Below are 27,935 nucleotides of genomic sequence, written 5' to 3' on the forward strand. Positions count from 1 at the left end.
TTGGCTGCGGCGGTGTCCAAAGGGGAGAGGGCAGAGAGCGCCAGCCCAGGAGGGGCGGTCCTTGGCTCAGGGAGGCTGGCTCATAGGCTGGGGCTGCGCCTGCGCAATGGCTTCCAGCCGCTGCCGCTGTTCCCGCCTCTCGCGCAAGCGCAGAGCCTCGGTGCTCGCTGTGAGTACGGAAGCTTGTGCGGGTTAGCTCGTGGAGGGCTGAGGTGGGGAGAAGGAGAAATTGGGGCCTTCGCGGCGGGACTGGGGAGAGGAGGGCCGGCGGACTCCCCTGTGGAGCCTGGGAGGCTCCCGCTCCGCTTTCGGGGTGGGGGTGGGGGGCGCCGAAGGGTGGGTTTCCCTGGGGTGGGCGCCATGAACTCCATCCCTACCTGCCCGTTGTCTGCGGGCGAGTGACGTCACCCCGGGCGAGCAAGGCTCTGCAAGTTGCGGCCTTCCGGACCAGGGGCTCGGCCTCGGGAGCTCCCAGCAGAGCCTGCCTTGGCTTTGGTCACAGTGCGGGAGGGTGGGGGGGCTCCCTTCAGGCTTCGCAGATTTTAGGGCTAGGAGGGACCCTAAAAGCTCACACATCCTTCCCTTCCGCCCCACTTTACAAAAGAGGAAACTGAGTCACCGCCATGTGAAATCTGATCTCTGGGGAATGACGGGCCCAGTCACCCACGGAGCAGGGCGAGATTTGAACCCAGGCCCCGGTGCTGCCCTGCTTTAGGTGGTTTGTGGAAGCTCTTTAGAGAAGTGGCTCCTGCTGCAGACTCCCAATTCTGGAAGGAGTCAAGGGAGGGCGACTGTATTTTTCTTCAGTTGCTTTTTGAGGCAGGAGAACACCCCCAACTATAACTAGTCGTAGTTATGACTGTAACTAGTGGTTATGACTGTAACTAGTCGTGGTTATGACTAACCAGTCGTGGTTATTTCTTGTAGCACGAACAATTTTCAAAATGCTTTCTGTGTCACAACCCCGTGAAGGGGAAGTGTGAGGATGCCCTGGGTAGTTAGGCCCTTCTTGAGAGCCGGACTGAGGCGCTTCACTCCCACGTTACTTCTGTGGCGGGGTGGTCCCTGTAAGCCCTGGGCAGCACCGTTTTGCTGATTCCTGTTTTAAAATGAAGAAATCCGGTGATTTAGATTCTAGAATCAGGTCTCCAAGGCTGGTAGTGACCGTGGTGCGCTTGACCCTCCAGAGACTTGGGAGCAAGGCCAGGATTCCAGCTAGAACTGAAGCCTTGCTCCTTGGGAAGGGGGCTCAGGCCCCCCTCATGGTCATCGTGGAAAGTGACATCTTCCTGTGCCGTCCCTTTCACAGGGATGACATCCAGCCCTGTGTGACCTCGGCCGGCTCTGGGGGCGTCGCTCTGTGTGTCCCGGGTCTGATGAAGCGCTGAGAAATTGATCCCTCACCATGCCAGAGATTAAAGTCACGCCCTTGGGTAAGTTACAGAAGTTAATTTCATTTTAAAAAGTTTTCCGGAGCAGATCAACAAAACTTTGTGTAATGAACTTGGAAGCTTGAGTGTTGTCTGTGCACTGCTCAGCTCCTTGTTCTGTGCTCAGGCCGTGCGGAGCACCGTGCCGGGTCCCCGGTGGGGGAGCCGCGCGTCACCCATGGGTGCTTCCCTGGTGGGCAGTGTTACGGACGGGAGACTTTTTTCTGAGTTATGTTTGTCTTTGGCTTATGGCAAGAGGAATTCTTCCCTCTGGAGGGTCACAGTTGCCTTGTGGGGAATTAGCCCCAAACCTTGTAGGATGGTGAGAGAGAACGCATTCTGAGGGTAAAACATCTCAGGACAGATTATTCAGAGGAGAGAGCAGGGGGAATCAGAGAGGACTTCCTGGAGGAGGCCCTGGGACGTTTCTGGGGATTGAGGGGGAGACTGTGTCAGGTCAGGAGAATGGGGGGCCATGGGGGCTGGGCTGGAGAGCAGCGAGTCCTCCTGGAGCCAGGCTTGGGAAGGCCAGCGGATGCTTCCCTTACCTCGGAGCAGGAGCCGATGACACTTTCTCCTGGGAGGAGGGAGAGCGCGGCTTAGACATTCAGTAACAGAACCTCCTTGGGAGACATGGGAGTTGAGGTGGTTGGGGGCCCCTAGCGCACCACCAGGGGGTGCTCACCACCGAGCTTGCAGGAAGGGACCAGGACGTCCTGTGTGACTTCTCTCAGACAGTCCTGCAGGCAGAAGTGTTCCTGGATTGATTCTTTGAGTTTTTGATACATCTTGGGCCCCCAGACATCACTGGTACAGTCTTCAGCCTTTGAATAGGAAGATGCTGGCTCTATGATCGGGACTTTTCTCAGCTTCCATTGGTCGGTAGTGATGCCGTCTCCCTCCTTCCCCGAGGATCTGCTGGGCTCTGGCAGCATGCAGGGGCCTGGGCTGGGAGACAGGGAGTGTGTGTGACACCCTTGTGGAGCTCTTAGTCTGCTGGGAAAATGCCCCCAAGCCCGGGGCTTTGTGGGGTCCCCTTTGGCTTCTGCAGTGCTGGTAGCAAACTGAGCCCCGGTGTTAGATTGTCTGTCATCATTCACTTAGCTGGTGGCTAAGGGTTCAAACATGAGCCCTTGTCCCTTGACCAGTGCGTGAGAGGATGTGACCCTGGAAGAAAGGACCTGCCGGACCCCACCTGCTCCCTGTCCAGAAGGTACATGTTGGGCGGTAGCTGGCAGAGGAAGGAGAAGCGTCAGAGGAAATTAGGCCCCTGGACCCTCGGATGTGCGCTGGCCAGTGCAGCGATAGCAGTTTGTGCACCAGAGTCAGTGCAGAAGGGGAGCTCAGAAAGCCCCTCAAGTGAATCAGCAGGAGGGTTGGGGGGGCGTTGGTGTTTAGGGGCTTGAAAGCAGAAGTACAAACCATGATGTAAGATGAAAGAGGAGAGCCCTCAGGCCAGTAGTTCATCCAGAAGCCTCACACTAAAATGCCTTTTTATTTTTGCCCTTTTCAAAAAATATTTTGAAATTGTTTCAGTGTTTGCGTACCTCAGGCATGTGATGGTGTAGCTGATAAAACACTCTCTGGAGTCTGGAAGACCTGAATTCATAGTTAACCTCAGACACTTAGTAGCTGGGTGACCCTGGGCAAGTCATTTAACCTCAGGCTGCCTCAGTTTCCTCAACTGTAAAATGGGGGTGATAGCAGCACCTAACTGCCAGCGTTGTTGTGAGGACCAAATGAGGTCTTTGTAAAGCTCTGAGAACAGTGCCTGGCGCATAGGAGGTACCCCAGAAATGCTCATTCCATGACTCTTGTTTCGTCCTTCCCAAGGGAGACTTCTTTTATAACAAAGAAAGCCAATCAGCACTAACCTGGGCCTGCAGCTAATAGTATTTACAAAACCCCACACCCATTTCCCTGCCATGTGTCACACAGAAGGAGAGAGGTAGTTCATCATCTCTTCTCTGGACCAAAGACTGATCATTATAGTCGTAGCATTTGGGCTTATTTTATTGTTCTTGTTTGCAAGGTTCCTAGACATTGTGGCTGTTTTCCATCTTTTGCATCTGTTTATACAAGCCTTTCTCTGCTTTTCTGATTTTCACATATTTATTATTTCTTAAATGGCTTAGTAAAACATTCACATGTCTTATACTTAGTAAAACATTCACATATCACAGTTCAATTAGCCTCCATTTGATGGCCACCGATTGGTTCCAGTTTTTTGCTCCCACAAAAAGTAGCATTAGGAATATTTTGGCAAATGTCGCATATTTCTTTCCTTGACTTCTTTGACTTCTTAGGCCCCTCCAGATATTACTAATACAATCTTCAACCTTTGAATAAGAAGAAGCTGTGTCTATAATCAGGACTTTTTCTCAGCTTCCATTGGTCAATAATTATGCTGTCTCCTCCAATTTGTCCTCCAATGAAATTTCATGCATGCTTTTTTTTTAAGATGTAATGTGTGGTGAACACGAATAACACCATGGAAATGGGAGAAGATTGTACGAAGTACTTCCTAAAATAGTGAGAAGCAAAAGAAGGGAAAAAAAAGTGTACAAAATATATCACAAAAGCCCAACCAAGTTAGATTAGCCCAGGGGCATTTAAGGATGAAAGTGGAAGGAAAATGAGATAAACTCATAATTAAAAAGCTCTGTAAAGATCAACATAACAAACTTTTTTTTAAAATCAATGACCATGGAGCCATTGTATTTGACCTCAAAATCAGTGTGTGGCACTAATTACATCAGGAAGTTGAGGGGCACCAGAGAAAACAAAGAGGAACTAAACGGCATCCAAAGATGAAGTCTCTGCAGGAAATGACATGGTTCTGAGGGATATCTAAAAGGAGAGAGGATACCAAGTACCAGGAAAAAATAAGGAAGACAATTAAAAACGATCAATAATGAATGATTTACAAACCTACTTTCCCTTTCCTATAAAAATCTGAGAATATTCCATCCATACATAGAAGAAATCCATTTTTATATTAGTTTTTTATTTTCAAAATCCATGCAAAGATAATTTTCAAGATTCACCCTTACAAAATCTTGTGTCCCAAATTTTTCTCCCTCCCTTCCCCCACCTCCTCTCCAAAGTAGGTTAAACATGTGTACTTCTCATAGAAGACATCCTTGATGAAGATTTAAGAAGGGACCAGGCAGATCTTTATAACTGGTATTCTATACCAGACCCCATTTCTAGAGTTATACAATTGCCTGAAAGGTACAGAGAATACAAAAATCCCAGGAGACTTATTGTTTGTAGGTGAGCTTGGAAAAACACAATTTGACAGCCAATCTGCTGCTTTAAATGCTGTCCTGTGATGAGCATAGACCCTGTGTATGTGTCAGAATTGTGCAAGATTCGTTGAAGGAAGTAACAACAAAAATAATGTTGTTCTGGGACCCTCTGATGACCATTTCAGATGGAAGGCCCTCACCTAGGGCCTTGTTACTCTTCTAGGGAACATCCAAGGCAGAAGCCTAATGGAAGGCAGTCTTTCTCAGTGAGTCCCAGGTACTTGGAACCCACGAACTTTCAGCTGCTCATCCTGAGCCAGTCTAGTCTTGACAAGCTGGCACCTGTTCTTGAGCTGGTCACCCTGTAACCGAATGACTTCTCCGTATTCTGGATGCTTAATAACAGCGCCAGTGCAGGCAAATTTCTTCTTGAATGCCTTCACCAGATTCTTTTAATTTAATCACCAGCCATCCCCTGGACGGTAGTGAGGGTCTCCCTCTCTTCACTGCTGAATTCTTAGTTGGGTTACTTAGTAGTTAGCAGGAAGCAGCTCTTCATCTTTACTTGCATCAGCAAAGGAGTCAGAAGAATGGAGGTTCTGGGTAACAGACATGATATCATTCCTTTTCCTTAGAGGAAATAGCCTGCGGAAGGCAGTGGTGGAAGAAGGTGGGCAGGGGGCACAGTCGAGCATCAGGAAGCAAGGCGTCTCCCGGGGCAGAGGCTCAGTGACTGGAGGGAGGAAGTCCTTCCCCCCCCATCTCCTGTCCTCATCCCAGGGGGCTCCAGTATCCTTATTGGTAGCCCCTTTGGTACCTATCTTGCCAGCATTTCAGTCTTCTTAAGCTCCTCTCTAGAACACCTAAGCTATACTTGGAGACGGTCACACCCTTGACAAGCTTTACTCCAAAATTTCCTTGTCTGATCATAATTTTGATATCATGTCATTTTTCTTTATGCCTTATGACCCTTATCCTTATTCCCAGACCCCCATTCCCTCTGCCTCTGCTCTCATTCTGGCACTGACTACATTCTCCCTTCCCTTGCTCAGTGTCTGGGTATGCTGACCTTTGACTTGTCATTTATCACTCCTTGCCAAGGGCCAAACCTGAATTACTCCTACAACTCACCTCCTTTCATGCAATGTTGTTCTTATCTATATATCACATGTGAAAAACAGCATTAAATGAAGTCATCAGACTGCTGACTCAGCCACTAGAAAGTTATATAACTTTCTTTACATGTTTTATTTTTTCCCAAGTAAAAAGCATTTTTAAATATGTCCCTCTTAATCTACTTTCTCCGTTAAACATTTTTTTTTTTAAATTCCCCCCAAATAAATCCCCCCATATAGCTGCGGAGTCTGGCACAATAAATTTCCACATTAGTCACATCTGAAAATGTATGTCTCTGCATTTCAATTTGCATTTTTTTTTGTCAGAAAGTGAATAGTATATTTCATCTTCATTCTTTTGTATTAGTAGTTTGTTATTGTTGGCCAAAATTCTAAATCATTAGTGTTTTTTATAAGTTATTGAATAGATTTCCTCGTAATTATTTTCACTTAGCTTTGTATCAGTTGATAAAGTTCTTCCCAGTTTCCTATGGAATTGTTGTACTCATTTTTTATGGAGTACATTGCATTTATAAACCACAATTTGTTTGACCATTTCCCTTTTAAGAGGAATCTCCTTAATTTTGAAACTACTATAAAAAGATCTTCTATAGGTGTCCTCATGCACATGAGTCCTTTTCCTCTTTATCTTTTTTAGTGATATTGCTGGATGAGAGAAGATGCACATTTTCAACTCCACCAACAATGCATTAGTATAACTATTGCCGTAGAACTTTTGCCATTTTCCTTCCCTCATCTTGGCCAGTCTGAGGATATGAGGTGGAATTCTCAAAATTATTATTATTTTCATTTCTCTAATAATTAGTGAATTACAAATATTTTTTCACATGATTGTAAACAATGTGAATTGTGTCCTTTGCAACCTGCCTTTTTATATCCTTTTGACTATTTTGGGGAATTGTTTCTTTTACAGGGTGTCCCAAAGTATTTAATACTGTGCTAAGTCCTTTGGGACATGCTGTATGTTTTGGAAATGTGATCTTTATCAAGGGCCAGATGTTACAAAAAATTTCTCCCCACCCCCACCCCCCTTAATTACCTTTTCACTTCTGATTTTCTACTATATTAGATTTGTTTGTGCAAAAATTTTTAAATTGTATTTGGTCAGATTTGTTCTTTTTATCTTGTGTGATACTCTGTATTCTTGGTTTTGTCATGAACTCTTTCTACATTTATAAATCTGAAAAGCCATTTCTTGCTCCTCTGACTTGTCACTTTAAATATCTAAACAATTTATGCATTTGGAGTTTTCCTTGGTGTATGGTTTGATGCATTGGTCTAACCCTAATTTTTGCCAGAAATGCTTGCCTATTTTTGGCAGTTTTTGTCAAGTAGTTCCTGGCCGGGTCTTTGGGTCTATCAGAAACTGAGCTGCTGACTTGGTTTGCTTGTGGGTGGTGTGTGCCTTGACTACCCACAGTCTTTATGTTGACCTGGCTCTGTGACCTAGGTCTTCTGGGACTGGCTGTCCTCCCACAGGGCCTCTTGCAGGAGGCTTTCCCATTGACTCCTCCTGGCTGCTAAAGCCCGCCCTCTTCATTCCCCTTTGCCCCTCTTCATATCTGCTCTCTATTTGTTGCACCTTGGTTTGAATCTCCACTCAGCACTTAACCTGATGCCTGGCACATGACTGATTCCATCAAGGTAGCCTGTGGTCCTGGCAACTTGTTTGAGGAAAATGCTGCCTTTTTATTGTCACTCAATCCAGCTGAAAGTTAGTATTTCATTCAGTTCTTTAAAAATCTTATTCTGCAGAGGAGTCCACAGGCTTCCCTCGACTGGCCGAGGGTATCTGTGACCCAGCAAAGCTGAGCCCCCTCCAGATATTCTTGTTGGTGGGTGACTTCTCGGCTGCTTCAAGCTGCCTCAGAGAGATTGGTAGTCACCTGGCGTTCAGCCTCGCCCTCCCCACAGGAAGTAAACAAGCAAATGGAGAATTCGGGCCCTACTGTTGGGATTCTGACTCGGAGACACAGTTGGCCAGAAAACCCGCAGAACTGGCCCATCATGATGTAGATCTTGAACGAGACAAGGCTTTGGTTTGGCTTTTTAAATATTTTAAATTCAGAACCTTGCCTGTATCCAATAAAATGGGCATTGCAGACCAGAAAAAGAGGTTTGGGTCTGGGAGTCCCTTATCTGCACTTTGCTTTCCTTTTCAAAACCTTCAACTTGGCATGTGACCATGGGAGCTTCTCCTGCTTGTTGGTGCTTCCTTCCTCTTTCTTTTTCCTTACTTTTAAAAAATGCTTGAGGGACTCTTTTCCCCACCTAAAAACTTGGGGAAAAAAAGGTCCTCACCAATCCTTCCCCCAAAACAAAATCTTTGCACAAATGCGCATCCTCTGCGGTCTCTGTCTGAAGTCCCACTTCTTCTGCACTCTTGGGGGCCAGCGCGTCTTCTCTGGAGGTGCCTCGTGTACCCCGGCAAGCGTGGGCGGTGATTCCACTGAACACTGGAACAGACTCTTGGGACGGACTGCATTGGAACAGGAGGAGAGTGGGCCGGGTGGCCTTTGGGAAATTGCAGACTGCTTTTAATGGCCACCACCAACTTTCTGAAGTAAAGACCTTTCTTTTTAATGTGAACAGTTGTCAGGAGAGGCTGTGTTTGTTAAATGTGCTAGTCACGTGATGATAGAGATGGGAGATCGGCTCTGGCCTGGAGAAGCTTAAAGTGTCTGGGGGTGGTCGGTGCTCCCAGCTCTGGGCATGTGCAAAATGATTGTGCGGGGGTCTGGAGAGAGGCCCCGGCAGCCAGGGGGTCTGCAGTGGCACATTAGCTGAACCTTAATGGGAGCTAGTGGTTCCATGGGACAGAGGTCAGGAGGGACAGGTCAAGTACAGGGACAAAGTGTGCAAAGACATGGAGGGGGGAGACTGGATGTCATTTACAGGAAACCTCGGATTGGTCAGTGGCTGGACATATCGTGCAGTCGTCTTGGAAGGATGGGTAGAGCTTGGTTGTGGAGGGTTCTGCGTGCCACGTATAGGAGTATGTGCGTTATATGCTAGAGGGAATGGGAGCCACTGCAGGTTCTGGAGTAGGGGGTAATGGTATGATGGTAGGAATGCTTCTTGGTTAGGGATGTTTTGTTTCTGACTGAGGGATAAATCCTGAAAGCAGGGGACAAGTTAGGAGGTTCTTGTAGTGGTCCAGGAGAGAAGTGTTACGGGCCTGGACTTAGGGCAACTGTGGGATAAGTCGGGGGAGGAGCTGCGATGAGATCTTGGAGAGCAGCATCAACAAGACGTTGGGGGAATGCACAACAGGATGGTGGTAGAAGTGGGGGTTTGGGGAATAGAGAATGAGTCTAGGTTCACAGGTGTTATATTTGGAGTGACAGGATGTGGAGACATCCTGGAGGGAGATGCAGACCTAGAGCTTGTTAGGAAGCAGTGTGGTGCAGGGGGAAGAGCTCTGACTCTAGAGGCAAGGAGGCTTCCTCCTCTGTGTTTGGGGGCCAGCCATTTCACTCCCCTGGGCATCCTCAGGTTCCTCATCTGTAAAAGGAGGGGCTGGGCTCAGTAGCTTTTGAGGTCCCTTTCAAGTCTATTTCTCTGTTCCTAAAAGCTATGAGCAGGCGAACGCCTGCATCTGTAGAGATAATAGTTGGACCCAGGGCGATGACTGAGCTAGACCATGTGCAGAAGGCCTAGGTGGTGGCTTGGCGTTCACCCCTGCCCACGGACCTGGGTACAGATGATGAACCTGGAGGGGAGCTGAGCAAGCCCAGTCAGGAGGGAGGAGAAAGGATCTGGGGAAGAGGGTGAGAGCCTTTGGTACTAGGAGAAGGAGGAGGAAGAGGAGGCGGAGGAGGCCATCAAACTGGCAGTGAAGAGGTCATTGGTGACCTTGGAAGGAGTGGCTTATTTGGGTGCTGGGACTGAAGCTAGATGGCAAGAGCTGAGAAGGGAAGCAAGATGGGAAGTGGAGGCGGTCAGTGATCCCACTGAGCCTTTTCTAGGACTGTGGCTCTGACAGGTGAAGTAGTACACCCAGACCATGAATCAAATAAAAGGTGAGCTGCCTACTCTTGCCACCTCTTCCCATGCCCCACCCCTTGAAAAAGAGCAACAACTGCTATTCCCTGCCCCTGAGCTCAGGGAGTGGTGCTAGGAGATCCAAGGACAGCAGCCGGGCTGACATCAGAACCTGCTCCTGTATCCCAATCTTCCCTCATTCCAGTGCCATAAAGACCCTGGCTCCAAGCTGGGGAAGTTTGCTCAGGCCTTGACAATTAACTTGGCCAGAGATTTTTAAGAGCAAAAGCCTGCTGGGAGTGGAGCCCAGAAGCACCAGTAATTAAAATCTCTGAACTGTCTGTGTTGGACCGTAGATCTGGGAACAAAAAGAATGGGACAGGATTGCCATGCACGTGGAGGACTCTGCCAGGCCTAAGGGAAAAAACACAGCTTCCAACTGGGGCTATTTCTGACCACTCAAAAGAGACCTAGACTGGTGAACTGTGAATTGCCCAATCTGAAAGGATGATGCTATGCTTTGAAATCCATCTCCCAGAGAAACCCAAACCAGAAGTGAAGGAATAAAAAGTGAATTGCAATGTTCTTCTCTAAACTGTAATCGATCTCTAGGAGCAGGTTTCTTGGGGAGCTTCTGGGAGCAGCCTTAGATTCAGTTCAGTTCAATAATTGCCACGAATGCAGCCAAGAGCTAAAAGTTCAGATCCTTTATTGTCTCCTTCAAAATAGCCTGGTTAGCTTTCTTATAGGCCTATCTCTCTCCTTGGTTCTGAGAGCTCTTGCGCCCAGTCCTTTGTCTCTTTCAGCTTCTGCGTCTAGCTCCCTCTGAATCCATAGCCTCAGCCAGCACAAAGGTGGAAAATAGAATGAATCTGTCTCTGCCTCCAAGAGGGGGTTTGTGAGTCTGGCCCTGAGAGCTTCTTGCTTATATGCTGTATACTGAGTATACTCCAATCATTACATCATTAGGAAACCATTATTTGTTGTAGGATTAAATCAATGCTAAACTAGATTTAACCATTGTCTCCTCAATTCCACTTAGTACCTTGTTTCAAGTTCTGGCCCATAACATCTCCTGGTAGGATCAGATCAATCATACTATAAACCATGCTAAATTAGATAATTATTGTCTCTATCAATTCCACTATCTTAGTACCTTGTAAGAATCATAACAGTGAGTGATCAGAAAAGTTAGGGGTGAGAGGAGAAGACTAAATATACTAGAGATCTCAGGAAGAAGAAACTTCAAAGGCTTTGAATAAAAACAGATAAATCAGCAGGACCAACAGCAACAACAGAAAGAAATATGGCTTCCAGATCTTGTAAACAATTTTAAGGATCTCTGAATAAGTACTTCAAAATAAAAGAAAATGATTCAGCACTTGACCAGACAGAGAACCCTGTGGAGGTTGAGGAGAACATGGAACTATAGCTCACAGTTACTGAATAGTTTAAAAGAGAAATGAGGATTATGAGAGGAGAATGTATTTTTCTCACAGCAGAATAATGAGCAGAATAGGAAAAATTTGACTCTGTAATAGCAAGCCTCACCAAAGAATAAAGGACAGAACAGTAGATTGGGAATGCAAATATACAAAAATGAGGGAGAGAAGAAGAGAAGCAAAACATTAAAGAAAATGTGCTTAAGGTGTAAGCAAATTTTTTAAAAATAACATCTTTATTTTCAAAATACATGCAAAGATAGTCTTTAAGATTCATCCTTGCAAAACCTTGTGTTCCAAATTTTTCTTCCTCCCTTCCCCCATCCCCTCTTCTAGACTCTTTATCAAACTGAATTAAGAAAGAAAGAACCCCTTCCAGAATCTTTTTGAGACAAATATTGTCCTAATACCTAAACCAGGGAAAGACAAAACACAGAAAGAAAACTATAGGCCAATATCCTTAATGAACATTGAGCCAGAGATTTTAAGCAAAAACCTATCAAATAGACTACAGCAATTATTCAAGATAGCTTTATTATAATCCTTTTATAAGGATGCAACGATAGTTCAACATCTGGAAAATGAGCAACTTAATTTCATTAAAACCCAAAATATCCCAAACCAGATGGTCATTTCAATAGATTCAGGAAATGCTTTTGACAAACTACAATACTTTTATGTTTTAAAACCCCATAAATTAGAGGTATTGAGGGACTTTTTAAAAACATCATAAAACCAAGAACAATCCTCATATGCAATGAGGATACACTAGAACCTTTTACAATAAATCTGAGGGTGAGGTAAAGGTGCACAGTCTTCCTTCTTTTATTTGAGGATTCTGAAAATGCTAGCAAAAGTAATAGGATGAGGGAAAAATAAAAGAGGGGAAAAAAAGAGAAATAAATAGGTAAAACTATTCCTGCTGGTTGCTAATGATAGAATGGTTTACTTGGAAAACCCCAGGGAATCAGTAACAATACTGAGACAGTAGTATCAGCAAAGTTGCAGGCTACAGAATAAATCTTTAAAAATCAGTATTTCTATATATTAACAAAATAGAAAGCAATAATAGAGATGGGAAACCCCATTCCATATTACTACTGGATGCATAAATTATCTGGGAATCAATTTCTCAAAGCACATAAAACGCTTACAGAGTCATTTACAATGCTTTTTAAAGAAATAAAGCCTAAGTAACTGGTGGAATATTCAGTGTTCATTGGCTAGGCTGTGCCAATATAAAAAAAAATGGCAATAATATCAAAATTAATTTAAACTTTTAATATTATACCACTCAAAATAGCAAGGATATTCTTTATATAGCTTGATGAAATAATAAAATTCATTAAAAAAAATATCTAGACAACTGATGAAAAGAAAGAAGGCTAAAAGAGGAATAGCACCTCCAGATCTCAAATTGTATTAAAAAGTAACAGGTATCAAAATCATCTGGTATTGGTTAAAGAATAGAGAGATGGATATCTAGAATACACTAGACAAAGAAGATTGAGAAAAAATAGAACTCAGTTACTCCGTGTCTGATAAAGTTAAAAACCTAAGTTTCCACTAGGGAAGAACTCCCTATTTGATAAAAACTGTTGGAAAGCAGTCTGGTAGAAATTAGGCTTAGACCAATGCCTTACATTGTATATCTATAGTTCTAAATGGAAACATACCTCTATATTAAAGATCACACTGTAAAAATATTTTAAATATTTTTATAATATATAGTTTATGTAATATATGTATAATGAAAATAAAAAACACTTCATATAACTCTTAACTAAGGATAAGAGATAAATTCTTTTTTTTTTAATAGTATTTTATTTTTTCAAATACATACAAAGATAGTTTTCAACATTCACCTTCACAAAATCTCTTGTGTTTCAAATTTTTCTTCCTTTTCTCTCCCCTCCCCAAGACAGCAAGCAATTTGGTATAGGTTAAACATGTGCAGTTCTTCTAAACATATTTCCATATTCATCATGCTGTGCACACACACACATACAAATCAGATCAAAAGTGGAAAAAACATGAGAAAGGGGAAAAAACCAAGCAAACAACAACAAATGGTAAAGAAATATTATGCTTTGATTTATATTCAGTCTTCATAGTTATCTCTCTGGATGCAGATGGCACTTTCCATCAAAAGTCTATTGGAATTTCCTTGAATCACCTCATTGTTGAAAAGAGCCAAGTCCTTCACAGTTGATCATCACAAAATCTTGTTGTTACTGTGCACAGTGTTCTTTTGGTTCTGCTCACTTCACTCAGCATCAGTTCATGTCAGTCTCTTCAGACATTTCTGAAGTCAGCCTGCTTATCTTTTTTTTTGGTACAACAATAATATTCTATTACCTTCATATACCATAACTTATTCACTCATTCCCCATTAGATGGACATCTATTCACTTTCCATTTCTTTGCTGCCATGAAAAAGGGCTGCTATAAACATTTTTGCATATGTAGGTCTTTTCCTCTTTTTTATGATCTCTGGGATATAGACCCAAAGACACTGCTGGATCAAAGACTATGCACATTTTTATAGCCCTTTGAGCATAGTTCCAAATTGCTTTCCAGAATGATTGGATCATTTCACAGTTCCACCAACGATGCATTAGTTTCCCAGTTTCCCCACATCACCTCCAACATTTATCATTATTTTTCCTGTCATCTTAGCCAATCCTAGAGGTATGAAGTGGTACCTTAAGAGTTGCCATAATTTACATTTCTAAGAGATATCTTATTTTAAATTTAAAAAAAATGTAATAATAGCTTTTAATTTTCAAGATACATGCAAAGATATTTTCAACCTTCACCCTTGCAAAACCTTTTCTTCCAAATTTTTCTCCCTCCTCCCCCTCCCTAGGTAACCTATATATAGGTTAATATAGGTTAAAGATGTGTAGTATAAATATATTTCCACATTTATCATGTTGCACAAGAAAAATCAGATCAAAGGGGGAAAAAAAGTGAAAAAAAAAAAGCAAATTAAAAAAAAAAAGTGAAAATACTATATTGTGAGTGTGGGAATTCTTAGTCCCCACAGTCCTCTCACTGGATGCATCACTCTCTCTTGATCACAAGTCTTCTTGAATTGGCCCGAATCACATTATTGAGAAGAGCCAAGTCCATCAGACAGATCATCACATAATCTTGTTGCTGTGTACAATGTTCTCTTGGTTCAACTCACTTCACTTACTATCAGTTCATATAATCCTTAGAGATATATTCTTAACCAAACAGAAGATACAGGCAGTTACAAAAGATAAAACAGATAACTTTGATCACTCAAACTTGAAAAGCTTCTGCAACAAACCACATTGGTTCATGTAAGATAAAAAGGAAGGTGGTAGAATGGGGAAAAACAAGTTTGTTTCAAATTTCTCTGATAAGGGTTTGGTGTCCAAGATATAAGCAGAGACGCGCGCGCGCGCGCACACACACACACACACACACACACACACACACACACAGAGTTTGTATGTGTATAGATAAAGAGATAGATTAAAAGATTAATAGTCATTTTGCAGTAGATTAATGGTTGGAGGATTTGAACAAATAATTGTAAAGTATTCATAACCACATGAAAAAAGTGTTTTAAATCACTAATAATAAGAGAAATGCAAATCAAAACAACCTTGTAGTTTTACTGCATTCCCTGGAAATTGGCCAAAAAAAAAAAAATGACAATAGTTACTAATACATTGTTGGTTGAGCTGTGTAGTGATACAACCATTTTTGAAAACATTTTGGAACTATGCTAATAAAGTGACTAAAATGTCCATTACTCCCATTGTTAAGAATAAAGTCCCCATATATTCCAAACAGGTTTCAGCCAGTTAAGAATTGTAAACAAAGTAGATGCTCATCAATTGGGTAATGACTAAATAAATTGTGTATATGAATGTAATGGAAGATGACTGTAATGTAAAGAAAGGATGTGTGTGAGGATGAGTACAGAGAAGTGTGGAAAGGTCTATGAACTGATTGAGAGCCAAGTTACACAGTAATAAAAACAATATAAATGGAAAGAACAATGACGCCAAAAAATCAAAAACGAAAGTATAAAATTATAAAAAATTAAAATGAGTGGGACTTGAATCAAGAGCGATGAGAAGTCACCACTCGCCCTTTCATGGAGGTGGGGGAGATCACAGGTGTTACACTCTGCGTGTGTTTTTGGACTTTTTCTATTTATTGATCTGTTGTGCTTTTTTTTTTTTTTTTTTTTCTCTACAAAAAATATTTGTCATATGGGATGGTTCTCAGGGAACAGAGGGAGGGTTACATGAGACACTAGTGACATGAGAAATAAAATTTAGTAAAAGATTTTTAAAAAGAAAATTGGGGAAAGAGATGGGATGTTTAAAGGGGCAGCTTGTTAGAGGAGAGTTAGGAGATTCTGTGCAGAGAGAGAGGTTGGCTTTGGCAGTGACAAAGGGACACTTGACTTTCTGAGATGGAGCAAAGGAAGAGACCGTGTGTGAAGGAGCAGGCTTGAGACAGCTGGACTCAGACCTCTGCTGAGGGAGAGGGAGGAGGTAGGGTAGCTCAAGAAGAAGATTGGGAATGGAGAGAATAGGTTAGGAAAAAGTGAAAGGAAATTTGGGAGCAGGAGGGTAAGAGGGATCTGGAAGGGGATATCTGGTGATGGGGTGGTGGGGCCCAGTGTCTAAAGGGAGGAGAAGCAGAGCCCAAGTGGGGCTGTGAGACTGAGGGGGGCCACGACAGTGATGGTCTGGGAAAGTGGGGAGGAGGGGAGGCGTTTGTGGTCAGAAAGGGGGTCAGCTTGTGGATTGTACAGGTAGGATGCTTGTAGGTATTGGAGGGGATCCGGGCTGTGGCCATCCTGGATGGTCTGAGGTGGAGTAAAGGTGGGAGTCCCAGCAGGGAGCAGATGCTGCCGGGCCACAGGGCTTGCTTTGGAAGAATGGAAGGGGTGGGTGCCTCAAAGCTGGGTGTGACTGTGCTGCATGACTAGGAAAGCTGGCAGGCCAGCGGGGAGAGGGAGCAAGGGGATGCCAGCTTACAACCCACACAATCCACGAGCACCCACCTGGCAGGAGACCTGGCAGAAAGCTCGTTGGGGAGGATTTACAGGAGGACTGGGACAGATGGGTCCCGTGGCGGGGGATGGCGTGGATGGGCTTGCAGAGCTGGACATGTTTGAATGCTGGTGCACTTTGGTTCGGGGCCCTTAGTGAGCCGGGGCCCGGCTTCCCCACAACCTGAGGATTCCATCCCACTCCATATGGGGATGCTGGGGGGAACCAGTGAAGCAGAGTCCGGCCTGAAGTAATGTGGGGTGGGCAGGTCTCCCCTCGGGGTCCTAGACTCCGGGCTCGAGTTCTTCTGTGGATTTGGGAAGTGCCCAGCAGACGCAGCCTTTACCTTTGGGAGCCCTGAGCCCTGAGAAGCATTGAGGTCCCTCTTGGATGGAGCAGTAACCTGATGGGTACAAGCCTTCCCTCTCTCCATGTGGATCAGGGCCCCTCTGTGCTCGGGCAGAACCGAGGAGAGCTTTGATGAGCTTTCTCCTCTGCCAGTCACTGCTGTTAAAGGGCTTTTGGCAGCCCAGAGGTACCGCCACAAAGCTTTCCACTCACTGCCCTTTGGGTAACTTGTGACCGATCCTCCCAGTGTGCTCGTGAATGTGCGCGGCACACACACACACACACACACACACACACACACACACACACACACACACAGAAAAACCAGTTCAGCAAAACTGTAAAGCCATTGCATTTTAAAAGTAAGCAAGTGCTCCATACCCGGAGGAACTGGAGCAAAGGCTGCTTTGGGAGGTTACAATGAGCATTTCTTCCCAGAAGTGAATTTTGTAAGTGTCGGGAGACCTGGAATGGGACACACTGAGAGGGAGGAGAGAGGGGGAGGTAGGCTGAGGAGGGGGCATCCATGGATGGCGTGGGGGAGGAGAGTGCTTAGCAACCACATAGATTTGGATCATGGCTTTGCTCTGGTTGCAGGGGCTGGTCAGGACGTGGGCCGCAGCTGCATCCTTGTCTCCATCGCAGGCAAGAACGTCATGTTGGACTGTGGGATGCACATGGGCTACAATGATGATGTAAGTTCCCCAGAAGCGCTGGAGCCTGGGCCTGGGCACGGGGACCTGGGGTTATTGAGAAGGGGGGGATGCTTGAAGTGGGTGCAGAGAAACCCCCAAATCTGAGGAGTAAATCAAGCTGCCTCCCCCATCCTCTTCTTCTTTTGTGTAAGCCATCTTTGTGGCCTTGGGTAACCAGAGTAAACTAATAACTGTTAGGACCGAGGCCCCTGGCCTCAGAGCCACCTGGCTTCCCCCGTCCAAGTCAGGCCCTGGGGCCCGGGCTGGAAACAGAGCCCTGTGTGGAGCTTCCTTGCAGTCCCACCATTGTTTTTCTTCCTGGGAAGCCCAGCCCGGCACAGGGGAAGGCTGGGCTCTCATGGCAGGCCAGGCCAGGAAGCTGGAGGGGAGGCACTCTGAACACATTTGTTCGTGAGCTGCTTAGAGGGTCTAAATGCTAGAGAGGGGACCCTTGGTCAAGGAGTCTGGGGTCTGGCTTTGCCTTGGCTCCCAGCATGGGCTCCTTCCTAGCCCTGGGCTTAATGCCCTTGCCAGTTTTAGTTGGGACGGGCTCTTTCTGCCCAGCACCCAGCACTTGGGACTTTTCCCGTCGGTAGAAGCCGCTCCGCTGCATTAAACAAGGAATGTTCTGGAGTTTGAACCTGCCTTTTTTTTTTAATTATTTTTTTTTTTTTTAATAACCACAAACCTTCAGGCATAATGACTGGTTTGCAAGGTCAGCCCAGAGCCCAAAGTTGGCAGCATTTCCGCCCTTCACTTCTGAGCACTTCACGGCTTTGAAAAATAAATGAGGCAAACTTAAGAGCGCTCCGGGGGCCAGCTCTGCCGTCTGACGCCACGGCTCGAGCCTGGTCTGGCTCTCTCCCGGGCACTGGGGCCCTCCTGAGTAACAGCCTCTCTCGGTCTCGCTTTTCCTTAGAGACGCTTTCCAGACTTTTCTTACATTACCCAGAATGGAAGGTTGACTGACTTCCTGGACTGCGTCATTATCAGGTAGGAACCTCAGTGGATCATCCGAAGAGTGGGAGAACCCGGCCCTGGGAGTCTCCCTGGGACCTCCTCCTCCACTGTCCTGAGACCCCCGGCTCGTCCTTTCTGTCTCGGCTCTGCCCACGCGCACTGCATAGTTGGGCCCTGCTCCTGTCACCTAGCGGCTAATGCAGGCACGCCGACCTGGCAGGCGAGCACACGTCTGGGAAAGGGGTCTGGTGTAGGAATTCCAGCCGTGGCTTTGGGCCTGCGCCTCACCGCCAGTCCGTGTCAGAGGTCGGACTTCCCTCATCCTGAGGCTCTTTCTGCCTCTAGTGTGTAAATCTTCAAGGCTGTGGGGGTGGATTCCAGATCTGTGCACTGGGGCAGGGCAGGTGACTTGTCCCTGCCTCAGTTTCCTCCTCTGTAAAAGAGGAGGTCGGGGGAGTGACTCCGAGGTCCCTTTCATCGCCAGATTGGAGTCTTCACTTGACATAAAAATGGGAGTTGTCATTAGCCAGGGAGGTTTTGAAGGAACCGCATGATGGCCAAAGCCCTCCTCAAACTCCCTCCCCACAGCGCTGTTGTCTGTGAGGGGCCATTCTCACAGTTGTGAGATATCACCCTCTTGGGGTGATGGAAGATGCCGCCCTTACCTAGCCTACACAGGGGCGGAATTTGGGGCTCCCAGAGTCCTCGAAGGGGCCCTGGAGCTGTTGGAGAAAGTGCAGGTTGGGAGGAAAGAGCTGAACCTGGGGGAAGGGACGGGCCTGACCACTGGGCCCCCCAGCTAGCGCCTCAGCACCCCCCACTCTGGGCCACCGTTGTCTCTTTTAGAGTGTTCTTTCTTGATAAATCATGTTTTAATGCAGCAGACAAACAAGCCCTCAAACCAACCGCAGTGTGTACTTCCCAGAGGCTTAAACCAAACAGCACTAGAGCGTTTACAGGCCGCGCAGTGAATGCCCCTTGTGATTCACCGCTTGTCAGGGGGCAGAGGTAGTCCCGGGGTCGGCCCTTGTCTCCAGCCCAGGATGACTCTGGTGTTCATTTGCATAATGAGAGTAGGTGGGTTTCTGACCTCCTCTCGGCAGCTCTTTGTACAGATGTCACTCTCTTGGGTTCTCACTCTCTGTGCTCTTCATTCTTGACACTCCAGCCACTTCCACTTGGACCACTGTGGGGCCCTGCCGTACTTCAGTGAGATGGTGGGCTATGACGGCCCCATCTACATGACCCACCCCACCAAGGCCATCTGCCCCATTCTGCTGGAGGACTACCGGAAGATTACTGTGGACAAGAAGGGAGAGACCAACTTCTTCACTTCCCAGATGATCAAGGACTGCATGAAAAAAGTCGTGGCCGTCCACCTCCACCAGACTGTGCAGGTCAGGGGGAAGGCCTGGAAGACCAGGGGCTGGGCTGGCTGGGCCGGGCTGGCTGGGCCGGGCTGGCTGGGCCGGGCTGACTGGGCCGGGCTCCAGAACGCAGCCCACTGCAGCTGCCTTGGCTTAGGTACTCCAGAGCTAAAATGAAAAGCAGCTCTCCGAGAACAACTGAAGGAGAGCCAGCTGCAACCATGAGCTAGAAGAGCACCCACAAAAGCCAACCCTTACTGCCCCATCTTGCCTCAGGTCACAGAATGTGGTGGTAGTTGTGTGGAAGCTGAATCATGTTTTAATGTTCTTTGAGGTCTTAATTTCCCAGAATGGCGGTAGCACAGGAGGACTGACCTCAGTGGTCAATGTCCACCCCATCCTTCCTCCTCTCAGACCAAACCAGACGTGACCCCGCTGCCAGGGGTCCCACCCAGGGCAGCCCCTTTGCTTTCCTTGGCAGGAGGCTAACGTCTCCCATTGCTAGGAAGTTTTTACCATCTCAAGTCTAAATCTGTCTCCTTACCATCAACTGGTGGTAGTTTTTGGTTCTGGCCCCTGGGGTACAGTGCTTCAAGGCAGCCCCCATGGCCTCCCGGAGGCTTCTTTCCTGTTGTAAAATGTCTCCTTGGGCCTCGCAAATAACTCTTAACTTTTCTCTTTTTCCCCCTTTTTAAATTTCTTTTTTTTAAATTTTTTATTATACACATACCAAATTCTTAATTTTTAAAAATACACATTTTTTTTTATTTAGAATTTTTTTCCACGGTATATATGCATGAGCAATTTTTTTTTATAACATTATCCCTTGTATTCATTTTTTCCAAATTATCCCCCCCCTTCCTCCCACTCCCTCCCCCCGATGACAGGTAATCCCATACATTTTACATGTAAAATACACATTTCTTTGTGAATCACGTTGGGAACTTTTGTAAATGACGTCTGTATCAGTGTTAAAGAGCCTCTTTCTGCCAAATGCTGAACAGAGCTCCTGTCCTTATTCCCAAAGAACTCCCAGTTCGAGAATGAGGTAATGACGCATGTGGAGGACATAGCATTATGGAACCTCAAACCTTGGGCACAGATGCCCAGGAGGAGGGAGGGGATGCCCCACCAGGACTGGGGAAGGAAGGAGGGGAGAAAATCGTAGGGAAATATCCTGGCAGCACCTGCGAGGTGCTGGAGGCTGGCTCAGGGGCTCTGTGGTCTTGGTCCAAGGCTGTTGAGGTTACCGTGAGTCATGACAGGGGGATGGAGGAGGTGGAAGAGAGCAGGAACCATTTTTTCTTTTCCCTTTAAAACGTTGGCTGCACTTCTGAGGAGAGTGCTCCGCTAGGGGATGAAGGCATTTCTGTGGCAGGTTGCTTTCTGGCAGGCCCGAATCGCCAGCTGTGGCAGGGAGTGAAGCTTGGGTTCAGGCCTGCCTGGTGTCTGTGCCAGCTACCTGTGCTGCCCGCCCCTGCCTCCCTTCTGTCACAGCCTGCGGGATAAAAGCCGGCCTCTTCCCTCCGTAGGTGGACGACGAGTTGGAAATCAAGGCCTACTATGCGGGCCACGTGCTGGGTGCTGCCATGTTCCAGATCAAAGTTGGCTCTGAATCTGCCGTTTACACAGTAAGGCGCCCGGCCTCCCGGGAGCACGGGGGAGGTGCTTTGGGGAAGTGGGAAGAGGGTGGGCAGAGATGAACTTTAAATGGAAGGCTGATGGCTGCTTTCCTCTGGCTCTCTCTGGCTAGGGCGATTATAACATGACTCCGGACCGGCACTTGGGGTGAGTGGGACGGTGAGCTTCTGCTCGAGTGGGGGGGGGGGGGTTTGTCTTTATGCTTTTCACACGGGGGATTCGCAGCCAGGATGCCGATTAACCTGCGAGGGTGTGGGTGGCTGCTCGATGTTCCTGCCTCCATGACTGCTTAGAACAGCCTGCATCGGGGGCGCATCTGCGAGCTCCTCTCACTTGGAAGTCTGTGCCAGTCAGGATCGATACCTCCCCTCCCTCCACGCCCGCGGCCCGCAAAGTGAGAGTGGCCACCTTCAGTTAGCTGCCTCAGGAGTGCGGGGCAGATGGGATGGGGGCGCGTCCCTTCTACCTTCCCTCTGTCTTTGGGGCCATTTGATTTTGACTTCTCCCAGGAGGCTTCATTGGCTAAGCCTGTCTCCTTGGGGAACAATGGGTTAAAAAGATTGAGAGGGACTTGGAGGGTCTTAGGTGCTCAAGGGGACCCCACGGCCATTGAATCCCACCTCATTTTTCAGAGGAGGAAGCTGAGGCAGACAGGTGAAGTCCGGGCTACAAATAGGAAGTTCTGAAGTGGGATTTGCCCAAGTCTTCCTGACTCTAGGTCCAGGGCTCTCTCCACTATGTCTCATCAGAAGGGGTTCGGGGGGCCAGAAACGTGACTTTCTTGCATCACTGCCCATGTTGAAAGGGGATCAGCGTTGCCCAGAGAGTCCGGCAGATGGGCCTTCCTGGCCCGGGAGCTTGGGGTGGAGGCCAGAGCCTCCTGGCGACTGCTAGAAGGGCCACGGCGGCCCTCGGGGCAGACCAGGGCGGCTCTGGCCCTGGCACTGAGCTTCATGGCGGGTGTCCTGCCTTGCCTCACAGGGCTGCCTGGATCGATAAGTGCCGGCCCAACCTGCTCATCACCGAGTCCACTTACGCCACGACCATCCGAGACTCCAAGCGCTGCCGGGAGAGGGACTTCCTGAAGAAAGTCCACGAGACGGTGGAGAGGGGAGGAAAGGTGAGCGAGCAGGACAAGGACCGGAGCCCTGGGGCTTCACCCCTGGGACCTGGGAGGCTGGCAGCGTGAGCATTTATTAAGTGCTTGCTGCATACAGGTGCTGTGCACACCAGGAAAACTCCCTGCCCTCAGGGACATTCTATCTTAATTGGGGCAAGAGAGCACAAGAAAGGGAGAGGAGGGCAGAAAGGGCGTGCAGACTTGTGGGGAGATTCTTCTTGTGGGGAGGTTCGTGTGGTCAATGCTTGGGGGCTCCTTGGGCATCCAGCCCCGCTATGGGGTGGGATGTTAAGTGGGGGAGGCTGCCCTGTTCAGGGAGTAGCCAGGAGGCCTGCTCAGGCTCTGCCCATTTGTCTCTTCTCTCCGGCCCAGTCCATGCTCCCCTCTCTGCCGGGGTGATTTTCCTAAGGAGCGGGTCCATCCTGTCATTCCTCTGCTTGGTGCACTCCAGGGGCCCCCTGTTCCATTCAGGAGCAATACCAAGCCCGTTGTTCGGCATCCAAGGCTCTTCCAGCTTGGCCCCTTTCCGCCAGTGCAGGCTTACATTCTGCTCCTCTACCCAGACTTTATGACACAGTCTCTTGCCCACATTTGCTCTTCCTCTTGCCGTCCACGTCCCTGCTCGTCCTCCGCCCCGGCCGCCCTTCGTTCCTGGAGCGCCCTCCCTCCTGGCGGCCTCGGAACCGTGGCTTCTGTTAACCCGGCTCAGTGGCCACGGTTCTGTGTTCCGGTTCCCCTGTGTTGCTTTGGCTGCCAGGCTGAAGCCCGGCCAGGGCAGGAACCATGTCCCCCTTTTCTCCGAGCTCTTGGTACAGCTCAGGCTCCGTTCTTGTTGATTCATGCACAGATGATGTCCCAGCTTGGCCTTCAGAGGGCCAGGGCAGCGAACCAGGGCCCCTGAGGCCCAGCTCTGGCTCCCCCGCAGTTTAGAGAGGGGGAAACTGAGGCTTGAGACCAGGACTGCCAGCCAAGCCCGTGTCCCCCCACAGCGCGCTCTTCAGCTGATGCTGAATTAGGAAAGGCAGCCAGGGAGAAGCTCAGAGAGGGGTCGGCCTTCTGGGGGAAAGGTTATGGCTCCTTAGCCCTGGGCACGTGTGAGATCCGGTCCGGGAGGCGGCGGCCCCAGCTGCCGTTTCCCTCCTTCCTGAGGTGGTTGGAGCAGGAGATGGCTGGGGAGAAGGGGAGGGACCCTGCAGGGCCCTGGAAAGGCGAGGGCTGAGGCTGCTGCGCGCTGACACTTCTGGGCCCTGGCCTCCCTCTGCAGGTCCTCATCCCCGTGTTTGCGCTGGGCCGGGCTCAGGAGCTCTGCATCCTGCTGGAAACGTTTTGGTGAGTCTGCTGTCCTTGGGCATGGGGAAGAGAGATCCCTGGAGGGCGGGTGCCCTGGCACAGACCTCAGGGCGGGGAAAGTGCCTGAGGACCGGTCCGTGGGCACAGGAGCACCTGCCTCTGGTTCCCTTGGCTGCTGCTGAGGGTGGATGGGACGGTGGGGAGCTGAAGAACCCCCTTCTGAGCTGCTGGCTGGGGCGGAGCTAGGGCCTCCCCTTGTTGTTGGCCCCCTCCCTCACACACGTGATCCCCCGGGGCCTGCAGGAGGCTGACAGGGAGAATGGGGGCCAGGCCCTCACTGCCTCCCTTCCTTTCCCAAAGGGAAAGAATGAACCTGAAAGCCCCCATCTACTTCTCCACGGGCTTGACGGAGAAGGCCAATCACTACTACAAGCTCTTCATCACCTGGACCAACCAGAAGATCCGGAAGACATTTGTGCAGAGAAACATGTTTGAGTTCAAGCACATCAAGGCTTTCGACCGAGCTTTTGCCGACAACCCCGGGCCGATGGTAGGGGAGACGGGCCTTGTCCGGCCAAGGCAGGGGAGGAGGGGGCTGGTCGAGCCTGGACCCCCAGGGCTCCCAGAGGAGGTGCCGGTCAGGAGGAAGACGGGAACATCCCGGCACGCGCCCAAACGGCGTTTCCTGCTCGGGGCCTGCACCCCTTTCTGGACATCAGGGTTTGGGGCCTTGTCTGGTGGGGGAGCCTTTGGGGAGATGAGGGCATCGGGCCCTGGTCCGCCTTCTGTGTCCACCCCGTAGAGCGGTGGCTAATGGTGGGTCCTTGGCATTGCCGCCACTGCCCTGTCTCCTTTCTCCACCCAGGTTGTCTTTGCCACCCCGGGCATGCTGCACGCTGGGCAGTCCCTGCAGATCTTCAGGAAATGGGCCGGAAACGAGAAGAACATGGTAGGGGGGCGGCCCTGGCCAGGTGCCCTGAGCGGGAACCATCTTCCCTCGCTGGTCCCCGTTATTTAAGGAGGATAAAAGGATGGGGCAGGGACAGCTATCCTCCCCCTGTGGGGAGGAGTCTAGTGTGGGGTGGGAGCTGAGGATGGCGTCTTCCTCCTCAAGGGGATCAGGCCTTAGTGCCCTGTCCTGGCACCGCCTGGTCTACCTGCCCCCCAGCCAGCTTTCTTCCAAGGAGGAGGGAGGGGAGACCATCCCCAGCCATTTCCCGTGGGGTCTCCCTGGCTCCTCGCTTGGGGCGGGGGGGTGCCCTGCACCTGCCCTTCCTGCATGGGGCGGTGGGCCCACACCCACTCTCTGCTTGCAGGTCATCATGCCGGGCTACTGTGTGCAGGGGACCGTGGGCCACAAGATTCTGAGCGGGCAGCGGAAGCTGGAGATGGAGGGGAGGCAGATCGTAAGTCCCTGGCGTGTGGGATGGGGGAGGAGCCCCCCCCAGACTGGTCAGATGCCCTCAGGATGCCGACCAACTCGGGCTCTGGGGTCTTGGTTTCCTCCTCTGTAAGATGTGGGCGCTCAGGGACCTCCTCGGAGCCGATCAGGGGGTCTCTCCCCACCACATCTGAAATCCTGGGCGGGGAAGTGACTTGACCTTGGTCATCTTCTGTCATTCACTGTCAAAAGAAGGGGCAGGGTCTAGAGCTCTGGAGCCCGGCCCATCCCCATCCTTCAGAAGGAGGAATGGAAGTTCAGGGGTTATCTGTCCAGGGTCACCCAGGTCCTGAGCCCAAGGCTTTGGTTTGTGCTGGTGAAAAGCTGGTCTTGTGGGAGGGTCAGAGGCCGAGAGCCCGGAGGCCTGGCAGGGCGGCCATGGGGCATCCCTCAGAGGGACGGACAGCCGCCACCTGCAGACCCCAGCGGGGCCCGGGGCACCTCCTGCTCCCCTGGGGGTGGAAGCAGGAGCAGGGCTGGTCCCTCACCAGCCCTCTGTGCAAAGGCACTGGCCCCCATCTGCAGAGGGCTCCCCTCCAGTGCCACACGGAAGGTGCCGTGCCCTGTGCCCATGGCCACATGAGCCTGGGTCCCTTCTGGAGCCCGAGGGGCTGGGCAGAGGCCGGGGCAGCCCTGAGTCCTCACAGAGAGCCTGGCTTGGCCCTTAGCGCTTCTGTGATGGCTGCTTGTAATCCCCATTTCACAGATGAGGAAACTAAGGCTAAGGGGAGGGACTTGCCCAGTGCCACTTAACTGCTAACAGAGTCAGGGTTTGAACCCAGCCGGGTCTTTCTGATGTGTCCGGGGCTCTTACAGCGCGCTGCTTCACTGGAGGGGGGTGGGAGAGGGGGGAATGGCAGCTGGGACTGGTGGCGACTTCTGTCTCTCTGCCTCCCTCTCTCCCTCCGTCCGTCCGATCTCCGTGTGTCTCTTCGTCCCCCCCAGCTCGAGGTGAAGATGCAGGTGGAGTACATGTCCTTCAGTGCCCACGCCGACGCCAAGGGCATCATGCAGCTGGTCCGCCAGGCGGAGCCGGACAACGTGCTGCTCGTCCACGGGGAAGCCAAGAAGATGGAGTTCCTGAAGCAGAAGATTGAGCAGGAATTCCGTGCGTGGCCAGGCCTGGGGGCGGGGGAGTCCCTGGGGAGCACTCCTCAGCCTGGGGGCAGAGGGATGGTGCCGGCCCAGCCTGGCAGGAGGTGCCTGGGGTGGGGGGGGGGTCAGAGACTCTGGGCTCTACAGTGGTTTCTAGTCAGTTTGGCTATTGACGTGCCCCCCTTGGCCTTGGGAGGGGGGCGTCGGCCCCGGGGGCCTGAGGAGCGGGTGCCGGGCAGAGCTCGGAGCAGCGTGGGCCAGGGGAGGCCGGGGGAGGCCGGGGAATCTGGGCCGCCGCTGCCCGGCCCAGACTTAACTGTCACGTGCTGCCTTTGTCAGATGTGAACTGCTACATGCCGGCCAACGGAGAGACGGTCACCCTGCTCACCCACCCCAACATCCCTGTGGGCATCTCGCTGGGCCTGCTGAAGAGGGAGATGGCGCTGGGTACTGCCCTGGGAGGGGGCCGGGGGGGCCAGAATCTGGGCTGCCTAATGGGGGGTGGGGAGGGGGGAAGCAAGGGTTCTGGTGGGTGAGGGTCTCCTCCTCTTCCTCCCCAGGCCTCCTCCCCGACGCCAAGAGGCCCAAGCTGATGCATGGCACGCTGATCATGAAGGACAATGTGAGTGGCCTCTCTGAGCCGGCTGGCAGGGACTCAGGGAGCTCCGGGATGGGGGGGCCTTCTGGTCACCTGGGGGGGCTGGGCGAGGCTCTGGGCCCCCCCCAGAGATCCTGACCTCTGACGCTCCGTCCCCTCCCCCCAGAATTTCCGGCTGGTGTCCTCGGAGCAGGCCCTCAAGGAGCTGGGCCTGGCTGAGCACCAGCTCCGCTTCACCTGCCGCGTGCACATTCACGACACGCGCAAGGAGCAGGAGACGGTCCTGCGCGTGTACAGCCACCTGAAGAAGTAAGGGGGACCCCTCCCTTCCCGGGGAGCCCTTGGGATACCACTCCCCTCCCCCCAGGGTCCAGTAACCGCAGCCCTGCAGCCGGCCCCTCCTCTCCCCCTCAGTGTTCTGAAAGCGCACTCGGTCCAGCACCTGCCCGATGGCTCGGTCATGGTGGAGTCCATCCTCATCCAGGCCACGGCGCACTCGGAGGACCCGGGCACCAAAGTCCTGCTGGTCTCCTGGACCTACCAGGTGAGAGCCTGTGGGGCAGCCCGGGGCCTGGGGGATGTGGGGGCGGCCCCGGGGGATGTGGGGGCGGCCCCGGGGGATGTGGCGGCGGCCCGGGGGAAGCCCTCACCTCCTCCTCCACCTTGGCCCGCAGGATGAAGAGTTGGGCAGCTACCTCACGTCGCTGCTGAAAAAGGGGCTCCCGCAGGCCCCCAGCTGAGGCCCTTCCTGCTGCACCGGGGGTCTTGGTCTGGCTGCTCCAGGGAGGCCTGGGCCTCTGCCTGGAGCAGGGGATGAGGCTCCGGGCCCCCCGCCCCACGGCCTTCTGGGCCAGGCTGACTCCTCTTCGCCTTGGGTGGGGCTCTCTGGGTCTGGGCCGGTTCGGTTCTGGGGGGGCAGAGACTTTTGTAGCCCGGGGCCAGCTCCCCTCCCTCCCAAGTGCCTGGAACGGGGCTGGGTCCCCGGCCCCCCTCTAAGGACAAGAATTAAACAAAAAGTCGCTCAACAGCTTCTCTGCCTTTTATTCACCTGGAGCAACAGGTCTCGGGCCTTGGCACATGTAGTTGGCA

General features: G+C 50.3%; 1 protein-coding gene, 1 long non-coding RNA gene and 1 pseudogene across 6 annotated transcripts; 1 reads left to right on the plus strand and 2 right to left on the minus strand.

Annotated features, from left to right (window-relative positions):
• Positions 1 to 21: 21 nt before the first annotated feature.
• Positions 22 to 27,871, plus strand: INTS11 (integrator complex subunit 11). 5 transcript variants are annotated; one of them, XM_074306607.1, is made up of 18 exons: positions 22 to 169; positions 1,310 to 1,433; positions 17,237 to 17,334; positions 18,254 to 18,327; positions 19,463 to 19,691; positions 21,194 to 21,292; positions 21,415 to 21,449; positions 22,284 to 22,422; positions 23,687 to 23,751; positions 24,073 to 24,262; positions 24,578 to 24,661; positions 25,029 to 25,118; positions 26,099 to 26,261; positions 26,588 to 26,695; positions 26,809 to 26,870; positions 27,013 to 27,155; positions 27,261 to 27,390; positions 27,521 to 27,871. In XM_074306607.1, the coding sequence occupies exons 2-18, from the start codon at positions 1,406 to 1,408 to the stop codon at positions 27,584 to 27,586; spliced, it is 1,803 nt and encodes a 600-aa protein (XP_074162708.1). In that variant the 5' UTR covers positions 22 to 169; positions 1,310 to 1,405; the 3' UTR covers positions 27,587 to 27,871. The 5 variants fall into 5 exon arrangements, with proteins under 5 accessions (XP_074162708.1, XP_074162707.1, XP_074162709.1 ...); XM_074306606.1 differs by having other exon boundaries at positions 117 to 212; XM_074306608.1 differs by having other exon boundaries at positions 152 to 191.
• LOC141559766 (eukaryotic translation initiation factor 1 pseudogene) lies at positions 4,945 to 5,295 on the minus strand (annotated as a pseudogene).
• LOC141564293 (uncharacterized) lies at positions 24,072 to 26,100 on the minus strand. The gene is made up of 2 exons (XR_012488614.1): positions 25,908 to 26,100; positions 24,072 to 25,388 (listed from the first exon to the last, which is right to left on the minus strand). It is a non-coding gene; the product is annotated as an uncharacterized LOC141564293 (long non-coding RNA).
• Positions 27,872 to 27,935: the final 64 nt, after the last annotated feature.

The sequence above is a fragment of the Sminthopsis crassicaudata genome, chromosome 3 (genome assembly GCF_048593235.1).
Source record: "Sminthopsis crassicaudata isolate SCR6 chromosome 3, ASM4859323v1, whole genome shotgun sequence".
NCBI lineage: Eukaryota > Metazoa > Chordata > Mammalia > Dasyuromorphia > Dasyuridae > Sminthopsis > Sminthopsis crassicaudata.